Source organism: Notothenia rossii (assembly GCF_949606895.1).
Source record: "Notothenia rossii genome assembly, chromosome: 11".
NCBI classification, from domain to species: domain Eukaryota; kingdom Metazoa; phylum Chordata; class Actinopteri; order Perciformes; family Nototheniidae; genus Notothenia; species Notothenia rossii.
Genome location: NC_136910.1, coordinates 38572315 through 38592851, shown reverse-complemented (window position 1 = coordinate 38592851; position 20537 = coordinate 38572315). Strand labels below are relative to the sequence as shown.

At 38.5% G+C, this 20537-nt stretch overlaps 2 protein-coding genes across 3 annotated transcripts; both read left to right on the top strand.

Moving 5' to 3' along the window:
- Nucleotides 1–82: 82 nt before the first annotated feature.
- On the top strand, nt 83–9562 carry LOC307024500 (GRAM domain-containing protein 2B-like). Of its 2 annotated transcripts, none has more exons than XM_079658685.1 (14): nt 83–312; nt 658–771; nt 2502–2589; nt 2682–2751; nt 2823–2926; nt 3004–3099; nt 3180–3251; nt 3909–3989; nt 4154–4277; nt 4659–4775; nt 5673–5745; nt 5889–5993; nt 6128–6212; nt 8597–9562. In XM_079658685.1, exons 1-14 carry the CDS (start codon nt 224–226, stop codon nt 8633–8635), a joined length of 1257 nt encoding a protein of 418 aa, XP_079514811.1. In that variant the 5' UTR covers nt 83–223; the 3' UTR covers nt 8636–9562. The 2 variants fall into 2 exon arrangements, with proteins under 2 accessions (XP_079514811.1, XP_079514812.1); XM_079658686.1 differs by lacking the exon at nt 83–312 and adding an exon at nt 394–476.
- Nucleotides 9563–10706: 1144 nt separating this feature from the next.
- LOC307024498 (TNF receptor-associated factor 2-like) lies at nt 10707–19856 on the top strand. The gene is made up of 11 exons (XM_079658679.1): nt 10707–10918; nt 11414–11623; nt 12110–12188; nt 12706–12804; nt 12895–13056; nt 13179–13253; nt 14200–14274; nt 14675–15250; nt 15820–15997; nt 16123–16271; nt 16900–19856. Exons 2-11 carry the CDS (start codon nt 11436–11438, stop codon nt 17116–17118), a joined length of 1800 nt encoding a protein of 599 aa, XP_079514805.1. The 5' UTR covers nt 10707–10918; nt 11414–11435; the 3' UTR covers nt 17119–19856.
- The last annotated feature ends 681 nt before the right edge of the window (nt 19857–20537 follow it).

Below are 20537 nucleotides of genomic sequence, written 5' to 3'. Positions count from 1 at the left end.
CAGCATTGTCTTTCCCCCAGCAGCGGGAGCCTCTTGTCCCCTCTTGTTCCCGATGTTGTTCCCTGCTGCTCCCTCCCCTTTCCCGGCTCCTCCTCTGTCGGCCAGGGCTTCTCGCTCCACCGACCAGATCCTCCAACAAAAAAAAAAACTTTCCGTGCCGGTTTCCTGAAACTTCTGTACAACTTATGGAAGGGGTAGCGTAAGAAATGAGAAATAAAGAACCATGGTATTGATGACCGAGCAGGCGGACAGACCTCTGACCCCGGCCTCCACACCGGAGCAACTTCTCCACTCCCGCGGGAATCGGACGACGTAAGTCTGGATAAGATGGAGAGGAAGGGCCCGGGCTGCCTTCCAGGCCTAATGCATTGTGGTTATTTGCATGAATATCCTGTAGTTGTTATATGAAACACCGTGCTCACTTTTGTATGAATGCATGCAGCCTACGTGGCACGGAATAAGCAAATAACTCGCATGTAAGCGACAATACTTTACATAATATGCTAGTTTTGAATTACAACAATGGTCTGCTCTGCTATACAATGCTTTACTTACAGATGTACTGCATACTTGATGTGTTGGTACACGTTTGACCGTCTTGTGTAGGTGATTTATGTGCAGAAACATAGAGAATTGTGTCCTGTGTGATGTGTCCAGGTCTGATGTGGATCATGGGGGAGAGAGGAGACAGAGGAAGCATGGAGATCCCCAGCTGGGTGGAGACCCAGAGGCAGACCCCTCAGAGAGCAGGAAGAAAGCAGCAGGCATGAGGTGAGGTGCTCTTATTTAAACCTGATAAAAACTAGTATAGCTGAATGAATCGGAAAACGTATTGCTGTTTAATTCATTTGTATGGCATATTCAAGCAGGATTGGATGATTCTTCTCTGTTTACATCAATGATTTACAGTTTCGAAATGTGTTTTTTTCTTATGAAAAATCAATCAATACATTTTAAATTGTTATCTATTTGTTAGATCCTTTATTTAAACAGGTAGTCCCACTGTAAACATGTGTACTAGCTATACAAATGTTATAACCGGATCATAGCTTAACTGCTGTTGCTATTTATAATTAATACATGTTTACTCTTATTTTACTTTTATTATTTTAATTCACGTTTATATTCCATGTATAATATCTGTGTTTCTTATATTCTGTGGCTGCCTTGACAAGTGAATTTTTCCGGTTATTATCCGTCCCCTTGTGTGTTATGTAGGTTTTTCTGCATGTAAACGCTCTGCAGAGTCACAAACCCTCAAAGTACACCCTGTAGGGAGTAAAACTCTAACACAGAAAAGACGTGTCTATGCTGCCCCAGAACACCTCGTTGGAGATTTTCTTTTTCAATTGTTTTCTTCCGGGAACCAAGTGACGTAACGACGACCCCTCCGTGGATTGGTCAAAATGGACCAATCGGTGGAGCCGTTACGTTACGTCCGCAGAGCCGTTACGTTAACTTCCTCACAACACACACTCATTCTTTTCTCAGCTGCAGCTCCACCGATTTCTCCTCCCTGAGACGGCGGGACGCGGCGAGGCTGTGAGTCAGTGTGTGAGCACACACACAAACTCCCAGCCAGGCTGCGGGTGTGTCTGTGTTCGGGCTGGTTTAGCTGTGTCTCGCTGTCTCGCAGACGGCCACTGGGCTCACAGGGAGGGGGGGGCCGGAGCTCCAACAAGCTGTTTAGGACAGAGAGTGAATACACTTACTATACAGAGATGCTGTATGAGAAACAATGAGATTTTCGAAAATTGCACAATATAAATCTATTTTAGTAGACCTCAACAATGGAATTATGATCAGTAGAAATGACATGGGACCTTTAAACACACAGTTTAAGTATGGACAGAAAAACACAGTTTAAACATAATCTTCTTATTTAGAGAAGCAATTACAATTGGATTTGCACTTTTGTCAATGTAGGCTTTTACAATTGATTGATAATAAAGGACATTGTTTATTCTATCCCTAAACAGCTACTGTATATACATATTGTTGAAAATTAAACAACTTAATCTAGATTCCTTGAGTGTAGATTAAATCTAAACGTTCACATTTTGGACTGCCATTAACTGGATTTTTGCATAAATAAAAAATGTGGCCTCTACGGCAAACATGCTATTGTATATTAATTATCAGTGCTATATTGAAATGTGTAATTGTTCATTTGTATTACCCTAAAGAAAAACAAGGAATATAAATTATTTCTCTGATTAAACCGGATCTATTCCACTAACGTTGTGAAAACAGCACTGTTAATGCACCAGTTACTGTCAACCTGCATGACAAAAGTGGTGTTTACATGCTGCTGTTGCTGTGTAAGCGGTCTTATTTAACCACAGCTGACAGCAAAGCCAAATAAAGAACACCTTTACTTAAAGAAGCATTCTGTGAGCGTGAGATCACACATCATGTTTGTATCAGGAGTTATAACGCTGGTATATCAACCTTCCTGCTAAGGTGTCACTTTAACATTAACACTGACCTTTATCTGTCAGATTGAAACCTGTGGAGCAGCTTTCACCACTGCTGACTCCCAGTGAATGTGAAACAAAGATTGAACGGAAAAAGTCCCAGCCTACCCACGTATGTATAATTCTCATCTAATCATCAAACTCCTAATAAAATGAAAACCTTTTTGCAGTTTCTTAACACAATAATACTCTGTTTCCTTTCAGATTTCAAAGACAAACCTCCATTATCATAAGCTATTCAAGGATGTCAGCAAAGATGAGCTCCTCAAACAAAGTAAGTTTCAGATTCTCTTTTCACGTAAAGAAGCAAAGCCATGTTACTTAGTGCTGTTTGTTTTCACACAGGCTACACCTGCGCCCTGCAAAAGGACATTTTGTATCAGGGCAAAATGTTCGTCTCCGATAACTGGATCTGCTTCCACTCCAAAGTCTTCGGCAGAGATACAAAGGTACGATACTGCAAGTGTTATGAAGTTCATGTTTTATGGCTGAACTCCCTTGTATAACATGGCTGTGTTTTCTCCAGATTTCTATCCCTGCGGTGACTGTGACGTTTATCAAAAAAGCTAAAACTGCTTTGTTAGTGCCAAACGCCCTTGTGATTGAAACAACCTGTGATCAGGTAAGAAAAGAAAATCATTTTTTTTAACTCTTTTTGTCAGAAACTTGAACGTGATTCTAAAATAATATAATGTTTTCCAGCATGTTTTTGTGTCACTCCTCTCCCGAAACACCACCTACACTCTTCTGAATTCCATCTGCATTCAATTGGAGGTAAATATGTCTAATGAACACATATGTGTCCTGATATAATGAAATGCTTTTGATTTAATTGGAAAGAACAATTCTAGTATGAACATTTGGTGAAGATGAGAGATGAATGGATAAACTCAAAATTCATACAACTAATTCATCAAATAGTTTATGCCCAAATATTAAACTTTTGCCGGTTCAAGCGTTTCAAATGTCTTTGATTTATATAACAATCAGTTTAATATTTTCTTATTTTGGCCTGTTGGCTAGACAGAAATACAGTTTATTGCTGTCTAAACACGAATTAAAACCAAAAGATTTTAACATTGAATTTTTTCTCTGGGGAACTATGCTTATCTTTTCCTTTTGGAGGTGGTGGAGACCAAAATGGGAGCTAAAATATAGTTGATATTAGACTTATATTTATGATGTTACACAAATATTTACCAATTTTGCAACGTGTCTGCTGGATGTGTAAATGGATGATGATAATAATAATTTAGAGTTGATTTACAGATCTTTTCACATATCTTTATAAACTGGATTTTTTAAAAGGAATGTACTTTATGTGATTACATGAGACACATTAAATGGATTGAGTGATTGACAGCTACTGCTGAGAAGTGGCTAAAATATCTTTAAAATACACATTAATGTATTTGTATTCTGTCGTTGCAGGTGGAAAAGCTGTGTAGCAGCCCTGTCATTTCCTCAAGTGAAAACAGCTTCAGAGTGAAATGCCCATCCTCTCTTCCTCTGGTCAGTCTGGTTCTCCAATTTCATGTGATATTTTTTTACAGGATGTATTTATTTTCTACTGGGATAAAAGATCTACAGAAATGCCTTGTTCTCATGTTATACAACACCCTCTCTGTGTATGATACCCATTTTGTATTATATGTATGTATGTATGTGCACTGCAGGACTTTTCTGCAGACTTTTCTGCAGACTTCTCTGACCTCGATGGGGTTGTGCAACGAAGGCGCCACGAGATGATGGAGAGCAGCAGCTCTGGGTCTCAAACTCCAGATTACGACAAAATAAATGGTGCGTGCTCCATCCTCCTCCCTCTATGTCTACGTCTGCCCTTTACAAGCTACTGTACACTTACTTTAATCTGGTTGATACACTATTGTATTTGCTTAGGGTGTTGGGTTTCACTGTGGCACAGACAGCCTTTAGTTTGCAAATAGCTGAAGTGAAGCCAAGAGAAATTTGAGCCGTCAAGGCTTTGCTTTTTGTCTTATAGCAAAGACAGTTGGCATGGTGATGATCCCATTGAGTGATAATAACATCTTTAGCTTTTATTGTTAGCTTATTTTTTCATCTGTCAAGCAAACATATAGCGGTTGTAGATCTGAAAAGACGTTGTTGTGTCTATTAATAATATTTACTCAGACACAAGTTATTTTGTGTTTATTCGAGCAGACTTCACCAGCCTCCCGGACACATTTCTGAGTGCCGTGAAGAGCGGGGAGGTTTCAGTCCACGCAGACGTTCACCTCCAGACTCCAAGCCAAAAACACGGAGCTGCCCTGAACAATGGTAGTTTGAAAATACATCTTCGTATTTAGTTAGTGTTTCAAATACATTCAATTAAAGCAATCAATGTTTATTTAAAGGAATAGTTTGGCAAATACTCTGGTTTGCCATTTTGCTGAGAGTTACATGACAAAGATCCATACCACTCTCATGGCTTCATAGTATAAAATAAAGCCACCACCATCAACTGGTTAGCTTAGTTTAGCACTAACACTGGAAACAGGAGAAAGCCTGAAAGATGTATAATCCCCCTGGTAAACTACTAGGGGCTGTTGTTACAGTTACATAACAACATATCATGTCTTAAGTAATGAGAGGTTCATTAAGGGGATTTGTTCAATCTTTGGAAAAAGCCTGGCTAGCTGTTTCCCCCTTTTTAAAATAATTATAATACATTTTATTTTTATATTACTGGTACCTTATACATGCAGCATAGAAAGCTTTTTTTTAAAAAGGGAACTATACAAATAATAGAATAAAAAACCAGTAGAGAATTACATTATTAATTAAAATAAGATTGGGGGGGGGAGAAAAAAAGAAAATATTATAGAATTCATAGAATGCAAAACCTAAGATGGGAAATAATTTAAACAATAAAGTTAAAAATAAATATAATATTACCATACAGACATGGCAATAAGAAGAATTAAAACAATTCCAATAATGTATAAAAATGTATGTGTTTATTATTAATATGCTCTAAACAGTTTATATGCAAGTTATTTAAATATATAGTTTTCTCTGCATTGTGTTATGATATATTTGAAAATAATAATTAAATGTGAACACTATGCTTACCCTGTAATAGTTATTGTATGATATTCATGTTATAGATTGGAGAGTGGTATTGTTTTATAATTGTAATAATATCAATATGTATCTTTCTGTTTTTCCTTGTAGAGGGTACTAAGCTCAAAGGCAAATCCTCACAGCCCATGTCGTTACACACCATCCTCCTCATCTATTTGTTTTTGTGAGTAACCTTTCATTATGTGGCATACGAGACTCTGACAAGACAATTGATTTATTGATTCATATTCATCACTTTGGCATGTTGGTAATTATTCTCTGTGTTTAATGCTTGATCTGTCACTGTGTGTGTGTGTCTCCTCACAGAGTTAGTGTCCTCGTCCTGTCCTCCTGTTACATGGCTTTCAAGATTGTGGCTCTTGAGCATCGCTTGAGCTCCTTGGTGTCCATGGGGGAACACATCCGTAATGAGTAAGAGATAGATTCACATGTTACCTACGTGGTATTGGTGTTAGAGTTACCAAACAGTAAAACCATTACTCATACTGTTTTATTTATTTTGGTAGTTAAGTTTGTTTATGATATAAGTGCAAATGTTGTTGCAGAAATGCTGTGAGCCGCAGACCCCAGGATGAAGTGAATGCTGAGATTTTTGGAGAACTTTCTTCTAACTTATTCAAGCTGGAAAAGGTTTGTCCCCTTTTTGTGAACACAGCAACATATGGGCACTGAAATCTAAAGTTCTCTAGTTTTAATATTTGTCATATCATTTATCAAAATGTTATGAATTGATTTCCATTTTCCACTGTTTCAAGTGTCATATCAACCAACATTTAAAGTAGTGCAAAAAAGAAATGCGTTGTGCCAAATTCCATTAAAAAACATGTTAATTTTTGTAACAGTAGTGTGAAGGTTATATTATTATCTGAGCTCTTATGAGTTATTTTCTGTGCAACAAAGCTAAAGCCAGGAAACGATTAGCATAGCTTAGCATAAAGAGTGGAAACCGCCAGCTGGCTCTTATCAATGGCAACAAACAATTTACTAACCACCAGCTCTTAAATCAGAATCAGAATACCTTTATTAGTCCCACAGAGGGGAAATTTGCAGCGTTACAGCAGGAAAGAGCCACAGATAGCTTAGTGTTGCATATCTTAAATGCGTTAAAAAAGTACTAAGTTATAATATAATAAACACTATGCTAAAAAAGTACTAAGTTATAACATAATAAACAATATGCTAAAAAAAAAGATTAAAAAAAAAAGACAAGATAAAAAAGTTACATAATTAAGTTACATAAAAAATACAGATAAAAAACAAATCAAATCTACAAATCAAATCCTGTAGCAGTTCTTAGGATTTAGCAGCCCGGTATATATTACAGTTATTAAAGATGGCATATGTATATAAAGTATATATTGCACATAAAGCACATATTGCACATAGTTTGACCGGTATTTAACAGCAGCAAGTTACACAATGTACAAAATACAAGATACGTACCTTGTAACAGTAACAAGGGTTTAGCAGACAGTTATTAGCGGCATATATATATTGATTTAGTGGCCAGGTATAAATTACACAGTTATTAATGGCATATATATATATTGCACATATAGCACATATTGCACAAAGTTGGTTTGTATTTAGCAGTAAGGGGGTGTTATAGTCTATGTTGTGGTGTGTGTAGGAGGGTCTACTAGGGGCAGTGCTGGTTGTAAAGTCTGACCGCTGCAGTAAGGAAGGACCTGCGGTATCTCTCCGTGTGACAGGTGGGGTGCAGCAGCCTGTCACTGAAGCTGCTGCACAGTGAGGATAGGGTGTCCTGGAGGGGGTGGGACATATTGTCCAGCAGGGAGGACAGCTTGGCTACTAGTTATCAAGTTAAATCTGGTTTTTTATCCAGAACAAAGTCTCAAATGTATTTGTTAGAACAATCATTAACAGAGGAGGACATTGCAGTCAGCCCTTTTTCTGTTGTCTCTCTTTATTAGAAAAGTTCATGTTGCAAATTGTGCATAGTTGTGGTTGAGGCAGATACAGACGGCAAGTTTGCTGAGTTGTGTGTTCAGTGATAAGAGTTCAGCCGAACTATGATCCCGCTGTTCACTGTTGGCAGTGATCCACCAATGAAAAAAGCATGACATGTAGCATAACTTAATTACTTTGGGAGGTTTTATTTATCTGTTGCTCTTTAATGCTTTTGATAATTGTATCACACAACCAGAGTTACAGAGTTACATTTAGCTTTTTTTCTGCTGATAAGAAGGCCCTGACACACCAAGCCGACGATAAGCGGTCAATGTGTTCCTAGTTTTTGCAGTATATGCCATGCCAAGACTCATCAGCATTCATCTCCACCCTTTATCGCATTGACGTTTATTAACAGTTGATACCTGTTTTCCAGTTGTATTGTCTGGGATGACTGTTGTCTATGCTTATACACACTTTTCACTATCAATGCCAGGTGTTTTGGCTTCTATCTTACGCTTTAGTACCCAGAATATCCCAGCAGGACTTAGGTGTGTTGTAATATAGTCCAGGGTAGCATTAGAAGGTTAAACAAATAAGATATAACATGGTAAACATTGAGCTTTAGAGTTGCTAGTAGGCAGGTTTGGATTAATTTGGAAAGAGCCCGTCGAGCTGTTTCCCTCCGTTTTCATTGTTTATGCTAAACTAAGCATGTGCTGGCTGTAGCTTCAAATTTAAAGGACAGATATTACATCACATTACATGTTAGATGCTTTTATCCAAAGCGACTTAAATACTCAACACTGTGGACAATCCCCACAGGAGCAATTTGGGGTGAAGTGTCTTGCCCAGGGACACAACGACATGCTGACTGCAGTGGGACTCGAACTTGCTACCCCCTGATTCAAAGTCCAGCACTCTATCCACTGAGCCACAGCCGCCTATATATAATAGTGTTATTGATCTTCTCGTCCTAATTTCGTCAACAAAATGTCAACGCTGTTTTTTTAAAGATTCTATGGAGCTATCTGAAGTTATATATACATTGTGGTTTATTATTTTCTATCTGAGCATGTTGTCCTTCATCTTTTATATCCTAGATTCAGAGGAGCCTGCGAAAGCTACTTGAAGAGACTTAAAAGAAGACTTTTTGTCTGTCCAGACAGAAGCTTTACTTTCTCTGTTAAAAAAGGTTGGTTTATCACTGAAGATCAGCAGTGATCACATTTGGTTATAGATTTGTTGCCAAAGCACAGACGGATCATACACAAAGCTTTCTTAAAACTGTGTGAACTTTAACTTAAATTGTGCAATAATAGCTTCTTTCCACTTTGCACTCAGGACTATTTTATTACTATTTCTTTAGAAAATCTTGTGCTGGAGGGTAAATGGAAGCAGTGTGTTAGTGAAAAGAAAGCTTAGGCATTGATGCAGTATTTATCAGAGCTTTTATTTTGCATTTCACAATAGAAAGGTATTTTTAAAGGTCCAAAGGTCATATTTCAATGTCTTTTAAACATTTCTTAAAAGGTCAACTTGCTATTTAGATTTGTTATGTTAGAATTTAATTGCAGATTAATTGTATGTATGTCATGTATATAAATAACTCAGATAGGGATGTTAGTAAAATATATTTTAATGACATTTACAGGCAACTTCCTCTTATAGTGTGTAGTAGCAAAAGATTAAAATGTGTCTGTAAGGGCTTATGTGAATAGAAGTTTGCCAAGTTAAAAGTTTGACATACATTTTTATTGTAAATTAGTTCCAATCTGTACTTTTTAACCATGTAAATTGCAGGTTTATTCAGGTTAAATGATAGATACATTCTCAGCTCATAGAAAAACAGTCCTGCACATTTCCATAGAAACTTTCTTCATGGTTGCTGTTGAGTGGTTGTGTTTATAGACCTTTCTTTCATTTCAGGGGCAATAGAATAGAGTGAGCTTGTGTTTTAATAAACTGGTGGTTTGTTTGCATTTAGATCACAGACTCTGCTTTAAACTATTGTGTTGTGTATTAACTATTAAGTCCTGAAATAAATGTCTCTTAGAGCTTCTGTACAACTGAAATTGTATTTTTTTGGAGCAGCGAGTGTCTCAAATGTCTGACCATACGGTGACACACACGCAGAGCATAAACAAATGAATGCAAACTCTCATAGAACTATGATGTAACCTGATCTCAAGTACTGATGCTAGTACTGGCAATGGTCTAACAAGTATTCAGTTTACTCACTGTGACATGTACATGTGAAATCTATTTCTGGTCTGTTGGTTTTATACCTGTTTGTTTCCAGCATTAACCTCGCCCCAACTCAAACCTGGTTAAAAGGCTTATCAGCCAGAGTGATTGAGAACAACTGAGAGGGCGACATTTATTCAAGTACTGTACGAATAAGAGTTACTTGTACTTTTTACACACCACTTTACTGGTATTACAGGGAGATATTGTACATTCAAGATACTCCATAACAAGTACAAGTCTTCTATTGTGAATGTAAGTATTATCAAGAAAACACAATTTAAATATCCAAATAAATGAAGAGAAGTTGCGGTTTTGAGGGTATGTCCAATAATGTACTTTATACATGTACTATTTTAGTAAAGTATGTGTAGTTAATACGTCTTCTACCACTGTATTTACAAACTATACTCCTGTTTGTACATCTTATTTACTTTTAGTTTTATCATGCAGAATATCATGCACTTCAATTATGGAACCAAACTGTTTTAATGTACGTCCGCTTATATTTTTACATTTTCTTATATGCTTATATATCTTATATGTTTGTTTGTTCGTTTGTTTATTTGTATAGTTTCTTAATATTTAGATGTGGAGAGCTGAGCATAAGAATGTCATTTTACAGCGCAACTGCCTGTCATACTGTATATATCTATAATATCTTCCTTTTTGTAACCTTTAGATGTTAATATACTTAAATAAATGCACTGTAGGCATGTATTCTGTTTAGATATATACAAGAAGCTGCAAACAAAAGATAACAATATCACATATGTATAGACGGATTACAAAAGCAGTAACATTCAAAACAAACCTATGTAATGTGCATTTACAAAATCTGCTTTCTGGGTGTTTATTTCACAACAAAGAAGACCCACCCCCTCGTGAGTTTTGAACCAATGACACGCGAGCCTCCACCTCCCTTCTGCCTATCAACCCGCGTGCAGCCCACTGCATGACGTAACACCCAGTCTGAAAGTGCAATGGCGATATTGGACAATAACAGCCATCGCTTTCGGGGGACCACATCTTTATTATGTGGCTAACGTTGAAGAAAACTAGCTGCAAAACCACTAATAATATCGGCACGGTGCACGAGCGACGACCCACTACCAGGAGAGGATATTTCACATCCTCTGCACGCGATGACAGTTTAGACTAAAACAAAAAAAACGCTGGTAAGTGCAAAGTCTGGTGATTGCAACAGGATTTGCAAATAAGCCATTTCCAGTTGCTTAATGGTCGCTTTCAGGCTTGCAAGCTTCAGATTTCAAAGGGGCGTGGCGGCGTGCTGGGTACCACTTCTGACTAAAAGGATGCTGATAGCTTAGCAACAGCGACAAGGAAGCAGAGCAGAGACAATGGATGTGCGATTTGTCAGCATCGTTACTGGGTAGGATGAGCAGAGCGTGTATTGTGTGAGTGTAAAGAGAGGCAGCAGCATCACTTTGTGCCAAGTCAACCACAAGAAGCAGCCATGAATGCAGACTCGAAATGTAAACAAAGGGTGTGGGCCTCTCAGCTGGCCTGTGATCAGGAACCATGTTGGGTATTAAGGCAGGATAGGATTTCACTCTCCTGTTTCAAAGACTGATACACAGGAAATGATACACCACAGCTCTTCTCTATAACTGTTGCAAATCTTCTTCTCCCCCCCCCCCCCCCCCCTCCAGGTGTGACGTGTGAACAGACACCATGGCCACACAGGAGCCGTCCCCCCCCTCCTCCATGGAGAGCAATAAACCCGGCTTCCCCAAGAAGATCCTGGGCAACAAGCTGGAGGACAAGCACCTGTGCAACTGCTGCCACAACATCCTGCGACGGCCCTTTCAAGCCCAGTGTGGACATCGCTTCTGTTCCTACTGCTTCAACAGGACTGTCAGGTGAGGGCAGAGAAGCACAACTAAAAGCCTGCAAGTAAAAGTCCTGCATTTACAAATGTACCTACATAAAAGTACTGAAATATTAGCATTAGAAAACACTGAAGTTGCAGAAATATAAGTCATGCATTTACAAATTGACTTGAATAAAAGCGCAGATAATTAGCATCAGAAAATACATATGAAATATATGCAGAAAGGCTCATTTCAGAATAATAAAGAAATATACATGTTATTATTGTATTGTTTGGGTATCTGCAGAATGTAATGTAGACAGAGTATGAATATTCTATTGCATGTAAAAGTTCTGCATTCAAAATAAAGTGCTGAGCAGTCTAATTTTTAATAATACACGTTCATATATTTGTTGATTATTTTTCTTTATTTAAAAATGAATCATAAAAATAATGTAATTTTTATCACTGGGTATCTAATTTTTCAATATTTTTGGATTTGCAGTTTAGTGAGTATAATGTATTTTTATTGCAGTAATGGACCCCAGAAGTGCAGTGCCTGTATTAAAGAGGATATTTTTGAAGAACCTACATCGCTTTTGAAACAAGGATGTGTAAGTATTAACATATCAGAACATTTTACTTTATGAGTTAGGATTTTTGTAAAAGTGAATTTCTTAATATAACCTATACTGTGAACTCAGAATTAGGGTTTCTTATCTCTATTATTGATTCATAATCATATCGTAAAAGTAAGGTCAGATTATAGTGATGCGTGTTACGGTTTCCCGGAGTAGATCAAAAACCCCCAAATGTTCAATAAAAATCATTATAACTGGAAAATGAACTCAAATAATACTTCAAACCGCTCACTGACCTGCATCCACACATGACAGTTCTGTAGCTCTGAGGGTTTTTTCAGACTAGGAGCTGGAAGAAAGCTGCCTCATGCTTTATTACTGAGCAGATATGCAGGACAAATGTCTTCTTAAGGCACTCCTAGAAACACATGTTAACATATAGGGCTGAAGAAGTTGTGGATATACTTTTCCCGAACATGAATGATCCATTAAGTGGAACAGGGACGGTGGAGAAACATCGCAGTGTGACAGCATGTCCATTGTTGTTCAGGCTTTTCCTGACAACGCAGTTCGGAGGGAGGTCGAAAACCTTTCAGCTGTTTGTATCCATGAAAATTGCACTTGGAAAGGCAGCATTAAGGACTATGAGGTAAGGTGATGTTTGACCTACTTTCAGGATTTTTAACAAACAAAATGAGAGGTGTTTTTGAGCTGTGCGTGAAGGCTTTACTTTTTACAGCTGAACCACGAGGGAAAGTGTGAGTTCATGATCCTCCCCTGCCCCTCCTGTAAAGAACGAATCCGCTTCAATGAACAGGAGCGCCATAATGAGCGAGAGTGCCCGGAGAGAACACTCAACTGCAAGTACTGCAAGGAGCCATTCCACTTCAAAAACATCAAGGTATGAAATAATTTACTTAGACTTAGCTAAGATGCTGGGCTCGTCTAAGTCGGTGCAGCACATCACAGCAGCTCTTTATGTTATTTAAAGGAAACATTGTCAGCTTTGTTGTTTTGTTCCAGGCACATGATGAGATCTGCCCCAAGTACCCGATGATCTGTGAAGGCTGTGCCAAGAAGAAAATACCCAGAGAGAAGGTCAGACTGGTAACACATGCAGAGCACATGGAAACATGTGGTTGCAGGATAAAGGTCACAGCCCCATGTAGCTACTTATTACCAGTTTGTGCCTCTCGTGTGTTAGTCACAGAGCTTAATATTATGTTTATCTAAACACTTGTACAGTATGTTATTTTTGACATCTTTGAAGGTATTTCCAGTATCCTCAGCAACAGCAGTCTCTTGAAGGCATCTGGAAATACAAATAATCTGTCAAGATATAAAGGTTTTAAGAGAATGAAAAAAATGTCTCTGCTATTTAAAGGTTGTTATTTTTGAATGAAAATAAAGAAAACTGCTTTGATAGGCTCCTGTCTTTGTAAAGATGGAGGATTATATATTACATTACATTTCATTTAGCTGACGCTTTTATCCAAAGCGACTTACAGGGACAGGGACATTCTCCCTGGAGTAACTAAGGGCTGAGTGCCTTACTCAAGGGCACACTAGTGGTGGTGTTTCTGGCGGGATTTGAACTCACAACCTTCCGATCTTCAGCCCACTTCACTATCCATTAGACCACCACTATCCCAGAGAGAACACTCAACTGCAAGTACTATATATATATATATATAATATATATATATACACCTGATATATATATATATATATAAGGAGGTGTATATATATATATATATATATATATATATATACACCTGTATATATATACACCTCCGTACACCTGCGATATATATATATATATATTTATTTATTACATTTTTTATCTTAGTCCTTTTAACTCTATTAATATCTACTTACCAGCTATACAAGTTGTTAATTCACTCTCTTGGTTCTTCAAAGATTGCCAGGCAGCTTTGTAAACACTGATGTAAGATTAATACATGAGATGCACACACTGCTACTGGTAGCTGCTATGCTAAGTTAGCTCCTAATAATGAATGGACTTTTATTCTTTTTTTTTCAGTACGTGGACCACATTAAGTTCTGCAGCAAATTCAGAACACCGTGTCGATTTCATGTCGTGGGATGTGATATGTCTGTAAGTAACATGCCTGTCTTCTCAATGATAAATATAAATGTATATATTCAAACCCACATATTCAGTTTTGGGACTTGTATGAAAAATGTCATGTGGGCGAAAGAGGTCAGATAATAGAGTGGATTTGGTTGTCTGAATCTGTTTTGGAAGAGTCTATTCCAATTTTTCCCTCATCCGATATTGTTATCCCTTCTGAGATAAAGAAAATATTAATATTTACGTCACAAAGATGGCTTTCATTTGGTTTTCTGAGATGTAATCAAGTTACAAGTAATCGTCAGTAGCAGCCATAGTTTGTGGAAATCTTGGTTTAAAAAAAAAAAACACAGTTCCTTGTACAGCTGATCAGACTCCTTGTATGTTTGTTTAATCTTCCTCCTGTTGCCTCCTTTTTTTGTAGGTGGAAAAGGAAAAGATTCATGACCATGAGCGCACCTATGCCTACGAGCACCTCAACCTGCTGCTGCACTACATTATGGGCATGAAGGTGAGCATGGAGGGCCTGCAGCCCCAGGGACTGGAAGTAGCTGGACACAAGCTGCTGGAGCTCCAACAATCCCTCAGGGAGCTGGAGGCCAGAGTCTCCCAGATCAGCACCACCTCCTCTGGGCCTCCCGTGCAGGGAGCAGCCGCCGCCACTGCCTCCACCTCATCCTCCAGCTCCGGCCCCCCTGGTCCACCCACTTTAGCTCCTCTCCCTCCCCCTCCCACCCTGGCTCCCACTCTCTCCGTCTCTACCTCCTTCACCCCCCTGCCCAGCTCGGTGGGTGCGGCGCTGGAGCTCCAGCTCCACAGCGAGAAGACCAAAGTGGTGGAGCTGGGTCGCAGGTGTACGGAGCTCGAGGTTAAATCCGGCACGTTTGAAAATGTGGTGTGTGTCCTGAACAGAGAGGTGGAGCGGTTTGCCACCACCATGGAGGCCAGCAACCGTCAGCACAAACTGGACCAGGACAAGATCGAGGCTCTGAGTAACAAGGTAGGACTGGCCCTGCTCCACATTCTACACTACACTTTGTCTTCTGGGAGTAATGACTCAATTCTGAACACACAGACATGATACACTGATCCAATAAAACTTACACAGTATCTCTTATGTCCATTGCAAACAAAAGTCCATAAAGCATAGAAAAAGACCCCCCTTATAACCTCAGAAATGCCTGAGAATCATCATGATTTGAAGCTTTATTCAGTATGAAATTAAAGTGATAGTTGTCTGTACATTGTAAACTGCTAAAAGCTATTTTGCGCTAAACTTTAAAGGTGCCATTCCTAAAATGTAAACGAAAATGGGCTAAAACACAGGATTCCCATATGGCACATATCACTACTCACTGAATCAGGATCATCAACATAGGGCTATTCTTTCCATTTATAAACATACATTTGTATTGTGTTGAAAACCTCTAAACATATTGACAACTCAATATTGTAATGTATTCTCCATAAAGAGAATGACCCCCAGAATGATGGCCTTTCTGAGTAACCCAACGTATTCTTGAAATAACAGCACAGTATATGTTTGATCACAGCGTGTGTGTGTTCCAGGTGCGACAGCTGGAGAGGACGGTGGGGCTGAAGGACCTCACGGTGGCTGACATGGAGGGCCGGCTGAGGGAAATGTCTGCCACAACCTTTGATGGCGTCTTCGTCTGGAGGATCTCTGATTTCGCCAAAAAGAGACAAGATGCCATCGCTGGTCGAGCCCCTGCAATGTTTTCACCAGGTAACTTTGTCCATATTACAGATGAAAAGACAACATTTTGAACCCAATCTGAATCCGTTTAGACTTCTATTACAGAAGTTTCATTATTTACAAATGTGTAAAGATTACTTCCCTTTTCCTTTCAGCCTTTTACACCAGTAAGTACGGATATAAGATGTGTCTGCGGATCTATCTGAATGGAGATGGGACGGGGCGTGGCAGCCACTTGTCCCTGTTCTTTGTGGTGATGAGGGGACTGAGTGACGCTCTGCTCAAATGGCCTTTCAACCAGAAGGTAAAAGTTCTACAGACAAAGGATCAATACTAAAGGTGCATAATAAAATGAGTCTACCAGAGCTCTTTGATCACAACTACCAGACCTAGCAATGCAACAACCTTCACAATGACCTGTTTCCCATTTTTCGCATCCTGTTTGAACTACATTTTAAACGCTCATATCCAGTTCCACCCATTCTATTACTACTTTCAATCATCTCAACAGTAATTTGCTATATACTGGGTGCTTAACTGTTGTTTATAGTACCTGTTATTCATTAAATATGGTCCAGGAAGTTCATCTTGAATAAAATATGAAGAGTGTTCAAACCCACTGCATAATGATTTATAATACACTCAAACTGGATTTTACTTTATATTTCGTTGATTTTGAGGAAATCTATAGAAAAGCACCTTTCCTGTGATAAAGTTATTTACCAGAAATGTGTGCTTCAATTCATTTGATTGGCCATTGCAGTGCTGTGCATTAGGTGGCAGCAAAAGTGAATGGGGTTTAACTTTTTTAAGATATTTTTTAAGGTAGAGCCATATTAGGTCTAAACACAGTCTTAATTTATATCCAACTATGTTATAAATGGTGAAACTCTTTGTAGCTTGAAGGCCTCTCTCATGTGTCTTATTGGCAGGTGACTCTGATGCTGCTGGACCAGAGCAACAGGGAGCACATCATTGACGCCTTTCGCCCTGATGTCACTTCATCTTCCTTCCAGCGACCGGTGAGCGAGATGAACATCGCCAGCGGCTGTCCGCTCTTCTGCCCGCTCTCCAAGCTCGATGCCAAGAATTCCTACATCCGCGACGACACCATCTTCATCAAGGCCATCGTGGACCTCACCGGCCTCTAGACGGCCCGCAGGGTGGTACAGTTTGGCAACCAGGCAGCTCTTTGACCATTAAGGCTTTATTTTGGCTCAATCGTGGTCCCTTTAGGGCTCTGTTCAGGCATCTTACTGTCCCCTGCAACTTTAGGGAGACACATGCTTGCAACTGCATGCGGCTGCAGTTTGCTCCGTACAGACGGCGCTGGCATTGTCATATCCTTGTGATCTCTATGAGAGAACCACTGTCATTGCTGTACATTTCAGGTGCAAAACCTGTTTTCTTTTTACGTCACAACACCTGTCCCTTAGTGGATAAAATGTCACTTCAGTTGTGCACATATGTTTTCAGTAACACACAGTAAGGACACAGGAGCGAGCGCCAGTGCAGGTTGGTCAGTGCAGTGCTGAGAAGAAGCAGAGATGTCAGTGAGCAGTTTTTGATGGAGTTAAAAACATACTTTTTGATCTCCTACGTTTGAAGAGGTGTTAGAGAACATGCGGTGTTTGAACCTTTGAGGATTGTAGATTATAGACAGTTGATGTGATCATTCTGATGATTTATAATAGAGTTAGAGCATGGCTTGGTGCAGTTTTTGCTTTTTCTTGCAGATTGTGGATATTGTGAGCTTCTCAATTCCAGTGTCGAGTGAATTTGCATAGACAAACGTGGAGTTATGTTATGAATAAGATTACAGGCATTTTTTGCCTTTTTTTGCGCTAAAGTGCATGCCGCTGGCGTTTTAAGTATATAATGGCTCCTAATTTGGACTGAGCTTTATGAAAGGTTCCTCGTTTGTTGTTAAACTTGTTAGTGAATTAGCCATCCGTGATGGTGGACATTGCCTGCATGTCTTTGGAACCAGGCTATTTACATGTAAAGTTAGTGTTGCGTATTTGTTCCTATTAGGGGTTGGTGGTTCTGATTGGTGGTTTGGTACATCTGTGGAAGATACAGTGGAGTTACCAAGGAGTCAGGGCAGCTTGCCAGTCAAGCCTGAGGCATACAACTCTGACAAACATACATAGCTGGAGTTTTCCTGCAGGATATGCTCACTAGCTCACATCTCAACACATAGTACTGTGCCCCCACCACAGACTGAGGTCAACACAGATTCCACGAAATGAAGGAATTGTTCTTTCCTTGTTTTCTGTCCATACAAGTATACAGTGCATATGTGTTTCTTTTGCTCTTAAGATAGAATACTGATGTGAAACTAATATATATGTTGGTGCAAATATCCACGAGGTAAATGTATGTGGAGGCTGCAATAAGAAATGAAAGCCAGAGACTGTTAATATGTTGTTGTAGGACATTATTGACATTATTTAATGCAGATTGATGTTCAGTGCAGCCCCAGATAACTACGATTTTAAATGTGCTCTCACTGATTTCCAATAAGGCACCATAAAAATCTACATTATATCCGTTTTAACATGTAGTTGTGCTACGTGTCCACCAGAGATTGCTGTTCTACTTACTTAGCATGCATGCTGAGGCTTTTAAGGTTCACGCTGGCCTGTTTGAAAACCAGTCTCGACCTGTATTGAAACCTCTCTGTGCATGGGAGGCTTCAATTCATTTTCACGATGAAGTTTCACCTTGGTTTACTCTGTGAGCCAGGTGTGAAAGCGTTTATTTGTACTTGTTTGAAAGAAAATAATCATAGAATAGATATTATGTTATACCTGGCGCTGCGTCTGTTCAACAGAAGCTGCCGCCTATATTCATAGCAATTTATAAATATGTATTGTTCATATCATAATCTTAAAATAATCTATATAACAATGTTAATATACACGAGATGTTATAATAAACATAGTATTACTGAATACCTTATTAATTCTATATCTATATACCAACTTTTTCTTTGTCAAGATGGTTTGAACAGGCCAGGACGAGCTCTTTGTGCAGTAAGGACCTATGATTCCTTCTAGAGTGCAATATATGATTATGTCTGATAGATTTGATGACATCTCGGTTTAAAGGGTTTACAGAGGTCATACTCAACTTATTTGTTTACATTACTCACTATGGCGCTGAAGAACTGCAACTCATTTTGAATTTGTAGGTGCAAAAAATGGTGCTTTCCTCATCATCTAGCATAATAATATCACTAACATGAGAATCTGTAGCCAGGAGCTATTCATGAAGCTGGCTACATGAGGGTTCAGAAAGACCATTTTAATGTTTAATATTTCATGCTATTAGCGGGTTTTTATTAGTAACTTTGAAAAACACTTTTCAATAAAGACTGAGCATGAATGAACATGAAGTTTTCTAGTTATGTGCCAAAATCCAACATTACCTCCGCATACTAACAATGTTGTATTTGCAAGTTATTTTTTATGTTCTATGCTAAAATATGGTGCCAAATATGTTTATGTTCCAGTTTGTACTGCGTTGGATGTGTGCCATTTTAATATGATGCATGGGTCACTACTTCTGTATACACCAGAGGAGATAATGAGTACTGTCCCATGATACAAACCCTCTCAAGGCTTTCTGAATGTAAGCTTTCATTTGTTTATTTTTTCTGAAAAGAAAAATAGCAGTTCTGTAAATGTGATGCAGTGGACTTTAACCAACTTTATTTGTGCACTTTGTATTGGTTGTTTGTCTAAACAGGGTATTTCATTGAGTGATTTCTGTATCTTTAAAATTCAGAGCCATATATATATTCTGATGTTGATAATATTGATGTATTATGCTACAAAGGACATGCAGTAAGAAATAAAGTTAGCTGGTTTCAGCTTGGTAATAATTTGTAATCCTCTTTTTTGTTTAGTCATCAGTACTGTATTCAAAATCCTACTAAAGTATTTGTGAGAAAGCAAAATGTAAGTAAATGAGATATTTGGAAGGGAAAAACATCTCTTCTTCATAAATGTATATTAATATTTGGGGCTTTTTCTCTAAAATGTGCTGTTTTTTGGAAAAAAACTTTGTAATCAACCTTCTGAGTAAAGTCAAATGTAGCTTTAATTTCAGCCTTAGCTCACTAGAGGGCGCTATAATCCCTCAATTAATAGCCCTTCTCTGAATTTAGTTACACAGAACACTGAAGACAAGGAAAACAGGGATAATTGTAATACATGGTCAATTTAGAATAATTTGTATTTCCAGAAAACAAAAAAAAGACCTTCCATTACTGGTAGCGAACTTATTTTAAAAGGGGATTAAGTGGGAAGATTACTCTCAAACAATGCAGTGCATTGTGTTGCTGTCCGAAGGCTATTTTTAAAAGAGAGATGAATTTGTTTCCTTCAAAGTATTACATGTACAAAGGAAACCTTGTATAGTAAATGAACGGAACCTATTGGCTAAAATATAAAACTTGGTTCCTCATCTTATTATTGGATGTGACTTGGTGAGTCACAGATGTAAAGTGCAGAGAATTGAAGAGGAAGAAAACTGACAAAATGATGGTTAACTTGTACAGGAT

Excerpts from the sequence above, each read along its gene's own strand:
- LOC307024500 (XM_079658685.1), top strand. The coding sequence starts at position 224 with ATGGTATTGATGACCGAGCAGGCGGACAGACCTCTGACCCCGGCCTCC. Across the intron at positions 2,752-2,822 it reads AGATGAGCTCCTCAAACAAA|GCTACACCTGCGCCCTGCAA; the intron begins GTAAGTTTCAGA and ends GTTTTCACACAG. Across the intron at positions 2,927-3,003 it reads TCTTCGGCAGAGATACAAAG|ATTTCTATCCCTGCGGTGAC; the intron begins GTACGATACTGC and ends TGTTTTCTCCAG.
- LOC307024498 (XM_079658679.1), top strand. The coding sequence starts at position 11,436 with ATGGCCACACAGGAGCCGTCCCCCCCCTCCTCCATGGAGAGCAATAAA. Across the intron at positions 14,275-14,674 it reads TCGTGGGATGTGATATGTCT|GTGGAAAAGGAAAAGATTCA; the intron begins GTAAGTAACATG and ends CTTTTTTTGTAG. Across the intron at positions 15,998-16,122 it reads CCCTGCAATGTTTTCACCAG|CCTTTTACACCAGTAAGTAC; the intron begins GTAACTTTGTCC and ends TTTTCCTTTCAG.